At 41.4% G+C, this 18,233-nt stretch overlaps 1 protein-coding gene across 13 annotated transcripts in view; it reads left to right on the top strand.

The window, feature by feature from the left end:
- Positions 1–12,930: 12,930 nt before the first annotated feature.
- CEP128 (centrosomal protein 128) overlaps positions 12,931–18,233 on the top strand; it is a 455,060-nt gene continuing 449,757 nt past the window's right edge. For 7 of the 13 annotated variants that reach the window (XM_060418456.1, XM_060418450.1, XM_060418449.1 and 4 more), the window contains exon 1: positions 13,021–13,179. Coding sequence is in view for 1 of the 13 variants with exons in the window: in XM_042252808.2 (XP_042108742.1) it covers positions 12,946–13,179 (234 nt within the window). In the remaining 12 variants the exon portion in view is untranslated. Of the gene's footprint in view, positions 13,180–14,980; positions 15,136–16,837; positions 16,873–18,233 lie in introns of those variants that run through there. The other 6 variants (XM_060418457.1, XM_060418452.1, XM_060418453.1 and 3 more) reach the window with 3 other exon arrangements.

Below are 18,233 nucleotides of genomic sequence, written 5' to 3'. Positions count from 1 at the left end.
CATCTCATAAGTTCTGATCTCTTGTAATTTTGTTTTCATTCAGCTTAAAATACTTTCTTTGTTGTCGTCGTGCTCAGTCGTGTCCAACTCTTTGCGGCCCCATAGACTATAGCCCACCAGGCCCCTCCATCCATGGGATTTCCCAGGCAAGAATACTGGGGTGGGTTGTCATTTCCTTCTTCGGGGATCTTCCTGACCCAATACTTCCTAATTTTTTGTTTGTTTCTTCTTTGATTTCTGAGTTTTTTAGAAAGGTGTTATTTAGTTTCCAAATATTTAGGTATTTTCCACATATTGTTCTGTTATTGGTTTCTGAATTTATTCCATTGTAGAGAGAGAACATAGGTTATATGACTTGACAGCTTTTAAACTTAGTGAGACTCAGAGTAAGGTATATTTTGATAAATGTTCAGTGTGCATTTGAAGAAAACATATTCTGAATGGACTCTACAAACGTCAATACGTCAAGTTGTTGATAGTATTGTTCAAGTCTATATTTTTGGTGATTTTCCTGTCTACTTGTTAAGTCAATTATTGAGACATGGTTAGTAAAATCTTTTAAACTGCAGTTAGGGATTTGTCTTTTTTTTCTGTTGTATTTCTATTAGTTTTTGATTAACATATTTTGAAGTCCTATTATTAAATATAGAAATGTTTAGAACTCTTTTATTTTCTAGGTGAATCAATGCCTTTATCATTATTAAATGCTCTTTTTAACCCCTTGTGAATGCCTTTTCTCTTTACTTTTTTTCTTGTTACTGATAGAGCTGATCTAACTTTCTTTTGTTTAGTGTTACCATGTTATTCTTTTTCTATACTTTTACTTCAACCTCTTTGCATCCTTATATTTAAATAAGCACATTTCTTATAAAGAGCAGAGTTGGGTTTTGCTTTCAATCTTTGCCTTTTATTTGGATGGTATAGATTATTACCCTGGAGGAGGAAATGGCAACCCACTCCAGTATTCTTGCCCGGAGAATTCCATGGACAAAGGAGACTGATGGGCTGGAATCCCCGGGGTCCTAGAGAGTTGGGTGTGACTGAGCGGCTAAGCATGGCACGGCACAGCAGCAGGGAGCCCAAACCAGGCGCTCTGTGACTACCCAGAGGGGTGGGATGGGGTGGGAAGTGGACCACTGGAGATCATTTACATTCCCACGGGATTCTCCAGGCCAGAATACTGGAGCAGGTAGCCATTCGCTTCTCTAGGGGATCTTCCCAAACCAGGGATGGAACCCTGGGGAAACCAGTGATCCACTTCCCATCCCATAGATTATGTACATTTGATATCATTATTGATATTAGGTTTAAGTTTGTAACCGTGTTCCTTGCTTTCTATTTTCCCCATCTGTTCTTTGATCCCTTTTTCCTTTTCTTTAACCTCTTTGGATTAATTCAGGAATTTAAAAAATTAATTTATTTTTAATTGGAGGATAATTGATTTACAATATTGTGTTGGTTTCTGTTACATCAACATGAATCAGCCATAGGCATACATATGTCCCCACTTTCTTGAACCTCTTTCCCACTTCCCACCCCTTCCCACCCCTCTAGGCAGTCACAGAGCACTGGGTTTAGCTCCCTGCTGCTGTGCTGCGCTTAGTTGCTCAGTTGCGTCTGACTCTGTGACCCCATGGAGAAAGCAATGGCACCCTACTCCAATACTCTTGCCTGGAAAATCCCATGGACGGAAGAGCCTGGTAGGCTACAGTCCATGGGGTTGCAAAAGAGTCAGACACGACTGAGCGACTTCACTTTCACGTTTCACTTTCATACATTGGAGAAGGAAATGGCACCCCACTCCAGTGTTCTTGCCTGGAGAATCCCAGGGACAGGGGAGCCTGGTGGGCTGCCATCTATGGGGTCGCACAGAGTCGGATACGACTGAAGCGACTTAGCAGCAGTAGGAGCAGCAGCTGCAACCTCATAGACTGTAGCCCACCAGGCTCCTCTTTCCATGGAATTCTCCAGGCCAGAATACTGGAGTGGGTTGCTGTGCCCTCTTCCAGGGGATCTTCCCAACCCAGGAATTGAACCAGGGTCTCCTACATTGCAGGCAAATTTTTTACCAGCTGATCCACTGGGAAAGCCTGCATCACAGAGCAAATTTCCACTGCTGATCTATTTTACATATGGTAATGTACATGTTTCAATGTTACTCTCTCTATTTGTCCCACCCTCTTCTTCCCTATTGTGTAATTCAGGAGTTTTTATTATTCCATTTTATCTTCTTTGTTGGCTTTTAGCTATAACTCTTCGCTTGGTTATTATAGTTGCTTTAGGGCTTAGAGTGTACATCTTTAAGTTACCTGTAAGTGATATTACACTACTTTAAATAGGGTTTAAAAACCCTACAACAGTATTAGAGTTTCCCTGGTGGCTCAGATGGTAAAGAATCTGCCTGCAATGCAGGATACCCAGGTTTGATTCCTGGGTCAGGAAGATCCCCAGGAGAAGGGAATGGCTACCCATTCCAGTATTCTTGTCAGGAGAACTCCATGGACAAATAGATGGGGAAACAGTGGAAACAGTGACAGGCTTTATTTTCTTGGGCTCCAAAATCACTGCAGATGGTAACTGCAGACATGAAATTAAAAGATACTTGCTCCTTGGAAGAAATGCTATGACAAACCTAGACAGCATATTTACAAGCAGAAACATTACTTTGCCAACAAAGGTCCATCTAGTCAAGGCTATGGTTTTTCAGTAGTCATGTATGGATGTGAGAGTTGGACCATAAAGAAGGCTGAGTGCTGAAACATTGATGCTTTCAAACTGTGGTGCTGGGGAAGACTCTTGCGAATCCCTTGGACTGCAAGGAGATCAAACCTGTCAATCATAACGAAATCAGTCCTGAATATTCATTGGAAGGACTGATGCTGAAGTTCCAATACTTTGGCCACCTGATGTGAAGAGCTGACCCCTTAGAAAAGCCCCTGAAGCTGGGAAAGATTGAAGGCAGGAGGAGCAGGGGACGACAGAGGGCCGAGATGATTGGATAGCATCACTGACTCAACAGACATGAGTTTGAGCAGGCTCCGGGAGTTGGTGATGGCCAGGGAGGCCTGGCGTGCTACAGTCCATGGGGTCGCAAAGAGTCGGACACAAAAGAGTAACTGAACACCAGCACCACCCACTCCAGTATTCTCCTTTCCTGGCCTTTACGCTTCTGTTGCCATACATTTCACCCATGCATAAGCTGTAAACTGTACAATGCATTGTTATTATCTTTGTTAACCACTTATCTGTCAAAGAAATTCCAAGTCATGAGAAAAGACTCATTTAGTTATCCTTGCTGGTCTTCTTCATCCCTGAGTGTATATAGACCCATATTTTCCACTGATGTCACTTTGCTTTTGCTTGGAAGACTTTAACATTTATTGCAGTGCAGATCTGCTGGTTATAAATTATTCCAGCTTTTGTCTGAGAAGTGCTAATATTGCTTTCATTTTTAAGGGATATAATTTCTTGGTATAGGATTATAGAATGACAGTATTTTTTCATTTCAGGACTTAAGAAATATTGCTTCACTGTATTCTTGCTTGCAATATTTCCAAGGGAAAATCTTCTGTCATAATTTTCTTCTTTTGCAACATACTTTTTTTTTCCCATTAAGATGCTTTTAAGACTTTTGTTATCACTGGTTGAGAGTTATTTGATTATCATGTTCCTTGATGTATTTTTCTTCTTATTTCTTTGCAGTATTTTTTGGGTCTTGGATTTGTGCATTTTATGTTTTTTTTAATCTGAAAAAATTTCAGGCATTATTTCTTCATATGCTTTCTCTATCCCCTTACCTCTCTCTATTTTTTTTTTTTTTGGAGATTCCAATTATTACACTCATATTAGGCTGAAGTGTGCCACAAAGAGCTCATTGATGCTTTTTAAATCAAAACTTTTTCTATTCTTTTTTTATTTAGACAGTTTCTTTTACTATGTTTGCAAACTCAGTATTATTTTAAAAATATTTATTTTTATTTCTGTATTTGTCTGTACAGGATTTAGTTACAGCATGAGAACGCTTAGCTGTATCATGGCCCCCCACGCTTTGGGAGCGTGGTGCCTTAGCCACTGGACCACCAGGGACATCTCAAATTGGTATTCTTTTTCTCTTTTTCTGAAAGAGTTAATCTGCCACTAGTCTTGCCAGTGTATTTTTCATATCAGGTAAAGTTTTCATATCTAAAAGTTCAGTTTGGGGTTTAATATTTTTTTTTTCCCCTGTGTCTATGTAACTTTCTGAACATCTGAAACACAGTAACTGCTTTAATGTCTGAATTAGTTTCCTGGGGCTGCTGAAACAAAAGCACCATGAACTTGGAGGCTTAACACAACAAGAATTTATTCATTCCCGGTTCTGGAGGCTTGAAGTCGAAAGTCAAGGTATTGGCAGGGATATTCCCTCTTTGAAGGCTCTCGGGGAGGATCCTTCATCGTCTCTTCCAGCTCGTGATGGTTGCCAATAATCCTTGGTATCTCTTGCCTTTCATCACTTCAATTTCCCTCTGTTATCACAAGATGTTCTGTGTGTTTGTGTCCAAATTTCTCTTTTCCTGTGAGGACAGCAGTCATTAGATTATGGTCTACTATAATCCACTCTAACTTCAATTTAACTGCAAAGATTCTATTTCCACATGAAGTCACATTCGCAGGTACCAGGTGTTTGAATTTCAAGATATGGAATTCAACCTATGTCAATGTTTGACAATTCTAACATGTTTGTCAGTTCTGAATCAGTTTAGTTTTCCTCTTTAAATGGGTCGCACTTTCATTTTTTAAAAAATATGCCTGATGACTTTACTTGGATGGCTAGTGTAAATTGTAACACTATTGATGATGAATTATTTGATTTCACATAAACTTGAGATTTGTCATCACATATTATTTCCAGGTGATGCTAGTGATAAAGAACCCGCCTGCCAGTACCTGAAACATGAGACACAGGTTTGATCTCTGGGTCAGGAAGATCCTCTGGAGGAGGAAATGGCAACCCATTCCAGTATTCTTGCCTGGGGAATCCTCATGGACAGAGGAGCCTGGAGGGCTTTACTCTATAGGGTCTCAAAGAATCAGACACAATTGAAGTGACTTAGCACACATACACATGATTGAATTATTTGAAAACTTTGGTATTTTTGGATCTTGCTTTCAAAGTTTGTTAGGTGGGACCAGAGTAGCATTTAATCTGGTGCTAATTACTTCCCAGCCCTGAGACAAGACTCTTTTGAGTATTTTCTACCTAATGCTCCATGGATTATGTGGTGTTTCAACCTGACAGGTGGGATTAGTCATTGTTCCTGGTCCTGTGAGTGACAAGAACATTTCCCTCCAGACTGGTAAGGTACTTCTTTCCCTAGCCTCAGTTTCTTCCCATAAATGGGATGATTCATCCTCTGCTGAATACTCCATAGGATTCTCTGGAGTTTACCCTTTATGTAGCTCTCTCTGCTCTGATTTGTTCTGCAAACTCCAGCTACATTGATTCTCTCTGTCCCTCAGCTCTGGTTTCCTCACTTCAGAGCATCCACTGGGTTATTTCTGAGTTCCTTCCCCTTGTACCATGGCCTGGAAATGCTCCCAAGGCAGTGAGTGTGGCAATTGAAGGGATTACTGTGTTTCCTCTTCCTCTGTCCTTCTTTGTCTGATGTCTACGGTCTTGAAAAGCTTTGTTTCATATGTTTTGCCTGTGTTTTTGTTTGATTCAGGTATAAATCTGGTCTCTGCTACTCCTTTGCTGGGAATAGAAATGGTATGCTGAAATCTGTAACATTTTGATGAAGATTTAGACAGCGTAAAATTGGCTTACTGGTGATTATAATGCAGGTAAAATTTTGTATGTCAATTGGTTTCAATTTACTAAACTAGAACAAGCCTTCAATGAATGGCTATATTCTAATAGCTTGCTTGACAAATTGCTATGACAATCAATAAAGCAATTTTCTTTCCTTAGCATAGCTTTTAAACTGGGGCAAGTAAACACATAGGATGATATGATGAATCAGTTTAAATAAAGGGATGTGTTTATGCTCACATTGATTAAACACACAAAAAATTCTTTAAAATATAACAGATAAATGAAAATGGCAATGGAACATTATGTTTTTCCTTTTGTAGGAAAACCATTAGCATGGTCCGAATATCAGACAGTGGTATTTAGCAGTGAGTTCCTCTGTGTATTTTGTCTTTTTTGAAAAGATCCCTATTAAAGTGGAATATAGGCTATATTATTTAGCACCCAAAAAAGTCTTAGAATTTTGGTTTTGTGCATTAATAGTTGTTCATTTTGATCTAAATACATGAATATTGTTGTTTTATATTTGTGATGTTCTTGACAAATACCTATAATTAGGAAGTATGTGACTAGAAAGACTATTATGGGATCAATGGTGCATCTTTACAATGAATGGTTGAAAATGATTCTTTGAGTAGTGGGCAATACCACTACTGCAACATCTTATATTTTAATTCTTATTGGACTTTCGGTTATCTTGAACACTTGATGCATACAGAGTCAACAACCATTTATGTCATCTCATGCTGGTGTAAAGGGAGTGGTTTTCATCACTGTGTTGGTACAGAGAGAGTTTTGAGTAGTTCCCTTCAGTCCTAACAAATCAGGATGTTAGAGATTTCCTTTTTACCTTGTGCATAGCATTCCACTTTGGTGCTCCATCTTCCTTCTTATGGCTTATAATTGTTCTCTGGCATTATGATGTCCTCTGGGTTTCCCTGCTGGCTCAGAAGGTAAAGAATCCACCTGCAATGCAGGAGACCTGGATTTGACCCCTGGATCTGGAAGATCCCTTGGAGGAGGAAATGGCAACCCACTCCAGTATTCTTGCCTGGAGAATCCCCATGGACGGAGGAGCCTGGCGGGCTATATATAGTCCATGTGGTCACAAAGAGTCGGACACTTCTGAGTGGCTCAGCACATTATGATGGAGCCTGACCATCTGAGATGGCTGGACAGAACCAAGAGAAATATAGTGGTAAAGATGGTCATTACTTGGGCTGGAAAATCACTAGGTAAGATGCAAGCTGTTTTTGAAGGGACATCTTCCCCTAACATCAATGGGCAGGACAGCTGGGTTCAGGCTGTGAACTGTACTTGCTTGAGTACAGCTGAGTACCTAACGGATGTGGGCTTTCTTCCAACACCATCAGGTCAGCCCATCTTCAGCCTCCCATTCTAGGCCTTTCTTCTGTTTCTTATGACATTTCCAGAAAGGAATCACTGTTTTTCTGGAGGGCTCTGCTCTTGTCCATGATATTTGTGTCCAGATTTTTTGCTTATACCACAACACCTTTCTGAAAGCAGGGCTAGTAGCTTCATGGGTTTGTAATTGTATAATTGCACAGGGTTCTGCACTCAGAAAGACCGCGATCTCAGTTTAATCCTCTGCTGTTGCCATTTTGACCTCCTTATTTAGTTCTGAAAGGGCCTCATACTGTCATTTTGCACTGGGCCCCACAGCTTATCAGCCAGTCTTATCTGAGAATCTCTGGGCTGAAGTCTCAAAAGTCAAGAAGAGACTATTCTTTTTTTTTTTCCTTTCTGCTTCATGTGGTCACATGCCTTCTCTGAGCCATGAGCACAGCACTGCTTAGCTGGCTGTGTGAGTGAGGGAGCCAAATGGGCAAGAAAATATTCGGGGAAAATTTGGTTAGTAGTTTAAATATATTTTCTTGTCACATAAAAATGTTTTCTGCTGTAGTTCCAGAGTGGTGTGAATTTCAAGGTATGGGTGGCATGCAGCTTCTGTGCCTTCTACTTGAAATAGCACTGCCTGTGTCTGCCACACAACAGCATATGGAATAGCTGTCTTCCTTTCTATAGGCTTATCCATTCCAGGTGAGTTAGGTTATGAGGATCGTACCAATGCTTTCAGATCTAACATCATCCCAGAACCTCTTTATTGATTATCCCATCTTGATGTTTAGTGTTTGGTGTGGTTCAAAAATGTTTTTAATGAAACTGTTCAAAAAACTCGATGTGACTTTAACACCTGAGATCTCACAGGCTGAAGAGGCTTCATCAGTGTAATCTTTATCAAGGTTCTTTTAATTTCAATCAATAGAACTTATCTTAAGCTTCAAAAGGGAAGTCATGAAAAGGCAGCATTACCTATTCTTTATTCAAAGCACCTAGTCAGTCACTCAGTCATGTCCTGCTCTTTGTGACCCCATGGACTGTAGCCCGCCAGGCTCCTACTCCTATGGGATTTTCCAGGCAAGAGTACTGGAGTGGGTTGCCATTTCCTTCTCCAGGGGGTCTTCCAGATCCAGGGCTCGAACCCCTGTCTCCCACATTGCAGGCAGACGCTTTACCACCTGAGCTATTACGAAAGCCCTAGACAAAGCAATAAACAAGGTCCCAATGTTCATGGAACTGACATTTGAGGATATCTTACTATCTATCACCTAACCTGTATTGAGTGCTTACTATGGGATAGGCACTGGGGCTAAATCCTTTATACACATTAACTGATTTTTATCCTCACAACAACCCTACACATTAGGTACTATTCTTAGTATCAAGGTCAAACTGTAGATAGGTATTATGGCTAAGATTTGAACTTGAGTGATCCAGCTCTAGAATCTGTGCATTTAACTGCCTTTAGCTGCCTCTCAGAGAAGGCAATGGCACCCCACTCCAGGACTCTTGCCTGGAAAATCCCATGGATGGAGGAGCCTGGTGGGCTGCAGTCCATGGGGTCGCTGAGAGTTGGACACGACTCAGTGACTTCACTTTCACTTTTCACTTTCATGCATTGGAGAAGGAAATGGCAACCTACTCCAGTGTTCTTGCCTGGAGAATCCCACGGACAGCGGAGCCTGGTGGGCTGCCGTCTATGGGGTCACACAGAGTCAGACACGACTGAAATGACTTAGCAGCAGCAGCAGCAGCTGCTGCCTCTAGTGTATCCTGAATCAGGAATATAGGATACACAAGTTGCGATAACACATAATAATACAAGTGAGATTGGAACTAGGAACTTAGTTATCAGGAAGCAAGGCTATCTTTTCTTTTCTGTCTTTTTTTTTTTTTTTTAAGGCTATCTTTTCTTAGGCCTGTTTCCTCTGGGACTGCACAGTTTATTCATGATTTATTTGTTTGTTTCTCTCTTTCTCTGCATATTAGATTTTTTCAATCTCTCCTTGAACATTGTTGAAGATGGCCACCTCACTGTGACCACCTCAGCCTGTACCTGTACATCAAGACTATTCAGCAGTGAATGAAATTCTTCTGTCCTAGTTTTAAAGGATAAGGAGAATAAATTGGCCCAAATTATTTCAGGCATCTGCCCCTTCTTCAGCCATCTATAGTCAGAGAGGTAGGGACTTTGTATAATATAAACAAGGTCTTCGGGGTCCCAGGGCTGTGGGTAGGATCATTCCCAATAAGGGGGAAATGTGGGTGAAGTAAGGGTTTCCCAGGTGGCACTAGTGGTAAAGAGCCTGTCTGTCAGTGCAGGAGACACAAGAGACTTGGGTTCGATTCCTGGGTCAGGAAGATCCCTGGAGGAGGGAATGGCAATTCACTCCAGCATTCATGCCTGGAGAATTCCATGGACAGAAGAGCCTGGTGGGTAAGAGTCCACAGGGTCACAGTGAATCAGACACAAGTGAAGTGACTTAGCATTGCACGTGGGTGAGGTATGTAAAAAATGAAAGGTTGCTGAGGCAAGCATGTGTTATGCCAGGATTCTGACTCCCGGAGGAGGGGATTTTGATCCAGGGTCACAGAAGAGGCTTGAGTACTTGGAGATTTTTGTGTAGCAAAGTTTTTTTAGAGTATACTGGAGATAGGGAAAACTTCTGTCATAGACAGCAGAAGGGGACAGAAAAGTACCCCCTTGCTAGTTTTTAGTGAGGTGTTTTATATCTGTTAGAAAACTATTATCAGATAAGAGAGACCCCTCAAGGCTGAGGGAGTTTCACCAGGCCCCTCTCTCACAATATGCATTTTGAGATAGGATGGCACGAGATGTGTCATCCCCTGGCCATGAAACAATTGACATGCATACTGGTTTGTTGAGCCATTATCAGCCCAGTTCAGTTCAGTTCAGTTGCTTATTTAACTTATATGCAGAGTACATCATGAGAAATGCTGGGCTGGAGGAAGCACAAGCTAGAATCAAGATCGCTGGGAGAAATATCAATAACCTCAGATATGCAGATGACACCACCCTTATGGCAGAAAGTGAAGAAGAACTAAAGAACCTCTTGATGAAAGTGAAAGAGGAGAGTGAAAAAGTTGGCTTAAAACTCAACATTCAGAAAACGAAGATCATGGCATCTGGTCCCAACACTTCATGGGAAATAGATGGGGAAACAGTGGAAACAGTGAGAGATGTTTTTTTTTTTTTTTTCTTGGCTCCAAAATCACTGCAGATGGTGACTGCAGACATGAAATTAAAAGACGCTTACTCCTTGGAAGAAAAGTTATGACCAATCTAGACAGCATGTTGCCAACAAAGATCCATCTAGTCAAAGCTATGGTTTTACCAGTAGTCATGTATGGAGGTGAGAGTTGGACTATAAAGAAAGTTGAGCACTGAAGAATTGATGCTTTTGAATTGTGGTGTTGGAGGAGACTTTTGAGAGTCCCTTGGATTGCAAGGAGATGCAACCAGTCCATCCTAAAGGAAATCATTCCTGAATATTCACTGGAAGGACTGATGCTGAAGCTGACATTCCAATATTTTGGCCACATGATGCACAGAACTGTCTGATTTGAAAAGACCCTGATGCTGGGAAAGATTGAAGGCGGGAAGAGAAGGGGACGGCAGAGGATGAGATGGTTGGATGGCATCACTGACTCAATGGACATGAGTCTGCGTAAACTCTGGGAGTTGGTTATGGACAGGGAGGCCTGGCGTGCTGCAGTCCATGGGGTCGCAAAGAGTCGGACATGACTGAGCAACTGAACTGAACTGATAGAAACCTATGCATTACTCTCACCTGGGTTTGTAATAATTTGTTTCATAATCTATTTTCTTCACTTCACTCTGAGCAACATGTGGGCAGAGATGATGTTGTTTATCCTCTCTCTTTTTTTTTTTTCGGCTGCGTCTTCAGGGCCTAATACAATGTCTGGTTGATAGAAAGACTCAGCATATATTTGCTGAGTTAAACGAATACACTTGTTTTGAAAAATTAAAATGTTAGCCAACAAATGGAGTTATTATTATGCTTCCACGTGCATTTGGGGAAAGCTTAAGGCTGTTCTGAATTACCTTAATTTCAGTATCAGGTGGAGCACATTCTTGAATACAACTTTGAGCAAACAGCTTGAAGATGGATGCAAATATATAGGTAGATTTTTAGAAGAATTATTTTATATCCAAACCAAATATAAAATAAACTTTACCTCTCAATGTGGGCCAGAGAAAATGTTTGAATAACTGCAATATATAGTATGATTTTGTGTGCTTGTGTGTACGCACACAAGCATGAGGTTGCCACGGTGGGGGGTGGGTGGTGCAGTGGGGGGAGAGAGAGCCAAAGGGAGAATGCGCAGTGAGGAAAGGCTGAGAAGAGATATAAAAATTTAAAAAGGTTAGGACCCTGTGTTTGAAGGGCTTAGAATCTAGTGAAAGTGATAGTCGTTCAGTAGTGTCCAACACTTTGCAAACCCAAGACTTTACAGTCCATGGAATTCTCTAGGCCAGAATACTGGAGTGGGTAGCCTTTCCCTTCTCCGGGGGATCTTCCCCACCCAGGGATCGAATCCAGCTCTCCCACGTTGCAGGCAGATTCTTTACCAGCTGAGACACCAGGGAAGCCCTAGAGTCTAGGGGAGGAGACCAACTGGGATCGGATTACAGTACAGAATTATTAGAATAAGGAAACTGTGTAGTTTAGAAATGTGGTTTAGCTTTATTGGAGGTAGCCAGGAAAACTTTCACAGGTAAAATAAGATTTGATTTTAGCCTTGAGGAGGGAAGAATTAATGGTCTTCTTCAATAGCATTTCCTGGAGCAGGAAATGGCACCCCACTCCAGTACTCTTGCTTGGAAAATCCCATGGATGGAGGAGCCTGGTAGGCTACAGTCCATAGGGTCGCGAATAGTCGGACAAGACTGAGCAACTTCACTTTCCGTTTTCCCTTTCATGTGTTGGAGAAGGAAATGGCAACCTACTCCAGTGTTCTTGCCTGGAGAATCCAGGAACGGGGGACCCTGGTGGGCTGCCATCTATGGGGTCACACAGAGTCGGACACGACTGAAGCGACTTAGCAGCAGCAGCAATAGCATTTCCAGGGTTCAATTATTTGTTGAAGGTTTTATCATCACCTTTTCATTACCGAAACTGACATCTGTAGTGGAATATGTCTCTCTCATCTTCTAGAACGACTGAGATGACAGCTTTCACCGAAGGTAGCAGCTGCCATGACGTGACAGCCACATACACTTGGGATTTGCGGTTCGTGAACTGTGCGGCTTCAGTCGCGTCATTTGCTCTTTCCAGGCCAAAGGATTTGATTAGTTAATCTTCACCGTTCCCTTTCAGTTCTGAGAATTTGTGAGCCTTCAGAAACAGACATTGGGGCTTGGTATAAAGGGGATTTTCCCATCTCACTGTTGGAAATTACACTTCCCTGTTCCCCACAGAGTGAAAGAAACATAGTTTGTGTATTACAACTATTTAGATTTCTTTTTGTTTGCTTGTTATTTTAAATGAATAATTTAGACTGTTTTGATGATGTTAGAGTGAGGGCAAAAGCAGCTCTCTTAATTCTTTATCTGGGGGTTGGCTCTTAACAGCTGCTACCGGCACTTTAACAAAAAGAACAGAGCAAGAGGGCGCCGCCTAAGGACTCAGGTGCCCGCTAATCCGGCCTCTTCCGGGAAAGTCAGCCGCAAGGCCAGTCGTAAGGCATCATGGGAAATGCAGTTTCTCCTTGTGTCGCTCTCTCCTAGTAACTCCTTGCTCTTAGGCATGAGGTGGACTACAACTCCCAGAGGGCCAAGCGGGAGCAGCGGGGCTCTGTACCTTCGCCGCGGCTGGGCGGCTAGTTCAAGTTGCCATAGCTGCGAGTCTGGGGAGAGCGGAGTCGGTTGCGTTGCGGCGTCTGGTCAGTTACACCTTCTGGGGTCGCCGGTGGCCGCGGGAGCCGGGTGGGGCCTCGGCAATGATCCGGCGTTAAGGACCTGGGGTCCTCTTCTAGTTCAGGTAGCTTCCCTCAGCCGCCCCTCGCCCTTTCCGTACCACTTCCCTGTCGTGTCTTGACGTTTTGGGTCCCGCTTCCCCTGGTCCCGGGGGTCGGGAGGCCGGAGCTGCGCGGAAGCCCTGGGCTGGGGCTGGGGCTGGGGCCGGGGCCGGGGGCGGGTCGGGTCTGTGGCGAAGCTGGGGAGACGGCGTGCCCGGCACCCCCACGCCCCGCTTCCCTCGGCATGCGTGTCCACAGCCAGGTCCTGGTCAAGTTATACGGGGAGTTTGAACTTGGTTGTCCTCTTTTCGAGAGCACAGAGCGTCCTGTCGCTAGCAGCTGTGAAGCTTTGAGCTGTCAAAGAGGTCTGCCTCCTCCTGGCGTGTGCGTTGCCTGGCCTGGGATATAATTGGACGCTTCATACCTGTTTTGGAGTCACAAAAACTTGCTACCCTCGGGAGCTCTGTCTATTTCAGCGCCTGTCTTCCTTTGCCAACATGGACGTTGCCTCAGCGTCAGCTGTTAACAGTCCCTTCCAGGAGTTTATTTCCTGTCGTCACCTGAACATTGAATTCCAGCTGCTCCCTCAGCGGTTTGATGGAGCTCAGTCGCTTCTGCGGACATTCTATAAAACCGCTTTGCAGCCTTATGCCAAGTATTATGTCAAGTATCTAGCCCCCAGGGAGGGCTCAGTGTTTGTTACTTTTTTTTTTGATTATACAGAGCTGTGCCCATAGACACACAGTGTAAGCCACACATGCAAGTTTAAATTTTTTTAGTACTCATACTAAAGTAAAAAGGAGCTGGTGAAATTAAATAATTTTTTTTGACACATCCAAAATGTTTCCACTCTCAACATGAAGTCAGAACGAAACTGGAGATATTTCACATCCTAAAATAACTTAAAGTGGACTAAATGTTATGTGTATTTTATGTGTATAGCGCTTTAGCCACTTTTGGCTAGTGACTGCTCTAGTAGACAGCATAGCTAGAAGATTAACATTTTGGTAGTTTCATGTTGGCACAGAAATTTGTGTGTGTCCATGACTCATAGAATGAAGGTTGCTGTTTTGTTGAAAGAGTTGGCTATGCATCATGCCTACGTCCTGTCCCACTGCATGACCTCTGGGTCACTTCGAACTCTCTCTTAACTGTTTATTTTGACTAAGAGAATACTTTTTTTTTTCTTTTGGAGTGATTTATAGATGTATTCTGATCTGCTTTTTATGTGGACAATTACCAATTTTCTGGATAATTTTCTATGGATTCTTACAGACTGCTTTGAAAGGAGTCACAAAGAATTGAGACTATTTCTATCCACAGATCTTAGAACCAAAGGCATTTTATTTTTACTTATTTAATTGCTGTACTAAGTGTTGGAAGAGCTGGACAGTTTATAAAGTATTTCTTTTAGGAGTGCTAGCATGTAGTTCATTTACTGGCTTAGAAGTATGTTTGGTCCATTAAATTCAGAAGTAACATGTTAAATTCATTACCTGCCTTAGTTAATTTACCCACTAATAGACTTAGGGATAGTATCTTTGGCTAGACTTGGGCTACAGTTTGCACTAAGGGATGGCCGGGGATGGGTGGAAGTCCCCAGTGAGGAGTATGCTGGCTGGGGATTGGACGTGAAGAACTCCTGTGACTTCAGTGGGGCATTTGCATGATCCAAGAAGCAATTTCTCTGTTCTCTGATTTGATGTGACTTATTCTCTGCCATGCACACAAACTGTCCATAGGGTGAGCTTATTTTATCATTAATTGCTTAAAAAATTTTAAGGTTGTAGGTGTGTTTTACTCCTTGTTTCATTTATCTGTAGGTGGTTTGGGGAAAGTGTAGGGGCAACCAAAGATCCTCCACTTGACTAGGCCTCTTGCCCTGAACCTCATGAAGAAATGATAAGAGGCAGACATACGTGCCTAAGAAGAGCTCTGAGCTCAGAGGACAGCAGCCTGGAGTTTGGGGGGTATGCTTTGTAAGTATGCTTCCTCCCTCCTTGAGTTTTTGAGATGACACATTTTTGTATATTTATAGTGGAAAGGAATATATCAACAAGTAGACCTTTAAGGGGCCGGAAACCCCTTTCTAACATGCAATATCAAGATTAAATAGGATGGTTGTACATGCAGTATTACAAAAATTAAGGGGAACAGATTGGATACCTTAATGAAAGTGATAGCGATGCACCTGTTTCCATTAGACAAGTATTTGAGAACCTTTTTGTCTCAGGCACTATATTAGGCACATTTTACATGTTTTATAGGTTTATTTCCCTGGTGATTTAGACAGTAAAGAATCTGCCTGTAATACAGGAGACCCGGGTTTGACCCCTGGGTTGGGAAGATCCCCTGGAGAAGGGAAAGACTACCCATTCCAGTATTCTGGCCTGGAGGATTCCTTGGAGAGAGGAGCCTGTGGGCTGCAGTCCATGAAGCAGCAAAGACTCAGACATGACTGAGCGACTGAGCATGCATGCACATGTGTGTATACACACGCACATATATGTATATAGTACATTTATTATACCTCTGTTCATTTTATAAATGAGATTTAGATAGACTATTGGATTCGCTTGGATTCTGGAGCCAAAAAAATGGTCTTCATCCCCAGGTCCTCTGACTCCAAATCCCAGCTGCGCCCACTACAGGAGGCCACATTGTGATCTCTGATTGTCCTCTAGTAGAGTTTGATTTATATTTAGTATTTTTAGATTGTGTATCATATAAGCAAAATTTGTTGTTATTCATCTCTTTAAATGAAGGGGGTTCAAGGGGTTCTAGTATCTTTCTTAGTTTTTTATCCCCGAGATTTAATGGCCTTTATGGTATTATTGAGGTAAGAGGTAATTGTATCTATGATTTCAATTGAATATAAATGTATGTATGCAACATGAATTGTCATTGATAGTCAGGAGAATAGTGTTAACTCAGGCTTTGCATCGTGGGTTTAGAATTCTGGACACTTAAGCATTTTCGTGTTGCATTTTGATAGAGGGCACTTAAACATGTAGGGAAGACCCACTGGGGCCCTGTAAGAACACTTTGTTTAAGCTATATGTGTGAAAGATTCTTAGAATTAAAGAATATTAGAGCTGGAGTGGCTTGGTAGGACAATTTAGTCCCAAAGTTTTCAGCCACAGTCTTGACACAGTTGGAAATAATATAAAAATAACCCACAGTGGATTCACTATTAACCATGTAGTAATGTCACTGGGTTGATTCTAGTATGAAATGTTTCAATATAGTCATACTATTCTAGTAGTGTTTTTCTTTCTTGTAATAATGTATTACAAGTTTTTTCTTATCTCTTTTAGCTGCTACATAGTTTCCCAAATGGCTAGATACATTTATTGTATCCCTAATCAGTGGACTTGTGGGTTTTTTTTTTTTTTACTATTATAAATAATTCTTCAATGAAGCTCTTTTACCTGATGGCTCAGTGGTATAGAATCTGCCTTCTAATAAAGGAGACATGGGTTCGATCTTTGGGTCAGAACAATCCCCTGGAGAAGAAAATGGCATCCCACTCCAGTATTCTTGTCTGGGAAATCCTGTAGACAGAGGAGCCTGTTGGGCTACAGTCCGTGGGGTTGCAAAGTCTTGGATGTGACTTAGTGACTGAACAACAACACGTAAGATTTATATATACGTTTTGTAATACATCTTGTGTTTTCCTAGGATAATAGTCATAGAAGTAGACTCGGGATCAAAAGGTGTGTATTACTTATTTTTACTTGCCAGATTGTTCCCTAGAAAAACTGTCTTAGTTAATATCTTACAGCAGGGTATGTCCTTGTGAACACTGGTGGTGAGAGCTTTTGTTCATAGGTACAGAACAGATAAAAAGGAATATCATTATTTTAATTAGCTGTTTTTTAATTAGTGAAATATAGTATCTTTCACTTTTTTTAGAGCCATTTATGTTCTTTGAATTGTCTGTTTATCTTTTGTATCTTTTACTACTGGAATGTTCTTTTCTTCTTTTTTTTGAAAGATGATAAATTCTTTGGTTTCCATATAATGCAAATATTTTTCTAAGTTTTAACTTTCATTTTCTAATCTTGTTCTGGTGTCTTATTAATAATTATGAATGATCCTGAGTCTTATTAGGCCTTTGTCGGGATATTAACACCTCCTGAAATTTATAAAACTCTTATCTTAAAGTGAAAGGTGCTCAGTCATGTCTGATTCTTTCCATGGACTGTATAGTCCATGCAATTCTCCAGGCCAGAATGCTGGAGTGGGTAGCCTTTCCCTTCTCCAGGGGGTCTTCTCAGCCCAGGGATTGAACCCGGGTCTCCCTGGTTCAGTCACATGCCATTGCAGGCGTGTTCTTTACCAGCTGAGCCATGCATGGTGTTTGCCATGAGACAGGTGCTCATGAATGAATGAACTCACAGATGTATGAATTAAAGCTAAACCTGAATTAGGCTTTTAATGAAGAGAGACTTGTGGAAGAAATGGACTATAATTATTATTTAGAAAACATAAGATAATTTTATAGATTGTAGGAGGAAGAAAAGAGCTTGATCATGGAAGAGTGAAGGCTTTAAAATGACAAAAATAGGTTGGCTTATTAACAGCAATTGATACAGTAAAACAATACTGAGAACGCACACTGATATTAGTCCAGGTAACTTGGAGTGTGTACAACTTTATAGTACAGATAAATAATAATTGAGGAATGTAGGTAGCTGCAGATTGCAATGAGAAAATGATTTGTAATAATTCAAGCAAACCTTGTAGGTTTGTAAGTTTTAACCATTGAAATGAATTTTAAATTATTATCCTTGTTTATGAGACATTGTCAAGTATTCACATTTGTGCTATTTTGCAGTTCAGTCCATATTGTTTGAGAACTCAGTTAATATAGCCCATGTACCACAAGAATTATTTCATCCAACAGTTAATTAATTAGAATCACTAATTGCAAAGTCCTGTACTTTGAAGTTTGTCTCTGGGTTAATCAGTGTAATAAGGGAAGTTTAACTGTAAATTCATTAAAATTGTTCCAGCCACATGTCAGGCACTATGTTAGATGCTGAAATACATCTGTGAGCAAAGTTAATGGACT

This window comes from Ovis aries, chromosome 7 (assembly GCF_016772045.2).
Source record: "Ovis aries strain OAR_USU_Benz2616 breed Rambouillet chromosome 7, ARS-UI_Ramb_v3.0, whole genome shotgun sequence".
Taxonomy (NCBI): Eukaryota; Metazoa; Chordata; class Mammalia; order Artiodactyla; family Bovidae; genus Ovis; species Ovis aries.
Note: the sequence above shows the minus strand (reverse complement) of the source record. Positions and strands in the feature narration are given on the sequence as shown.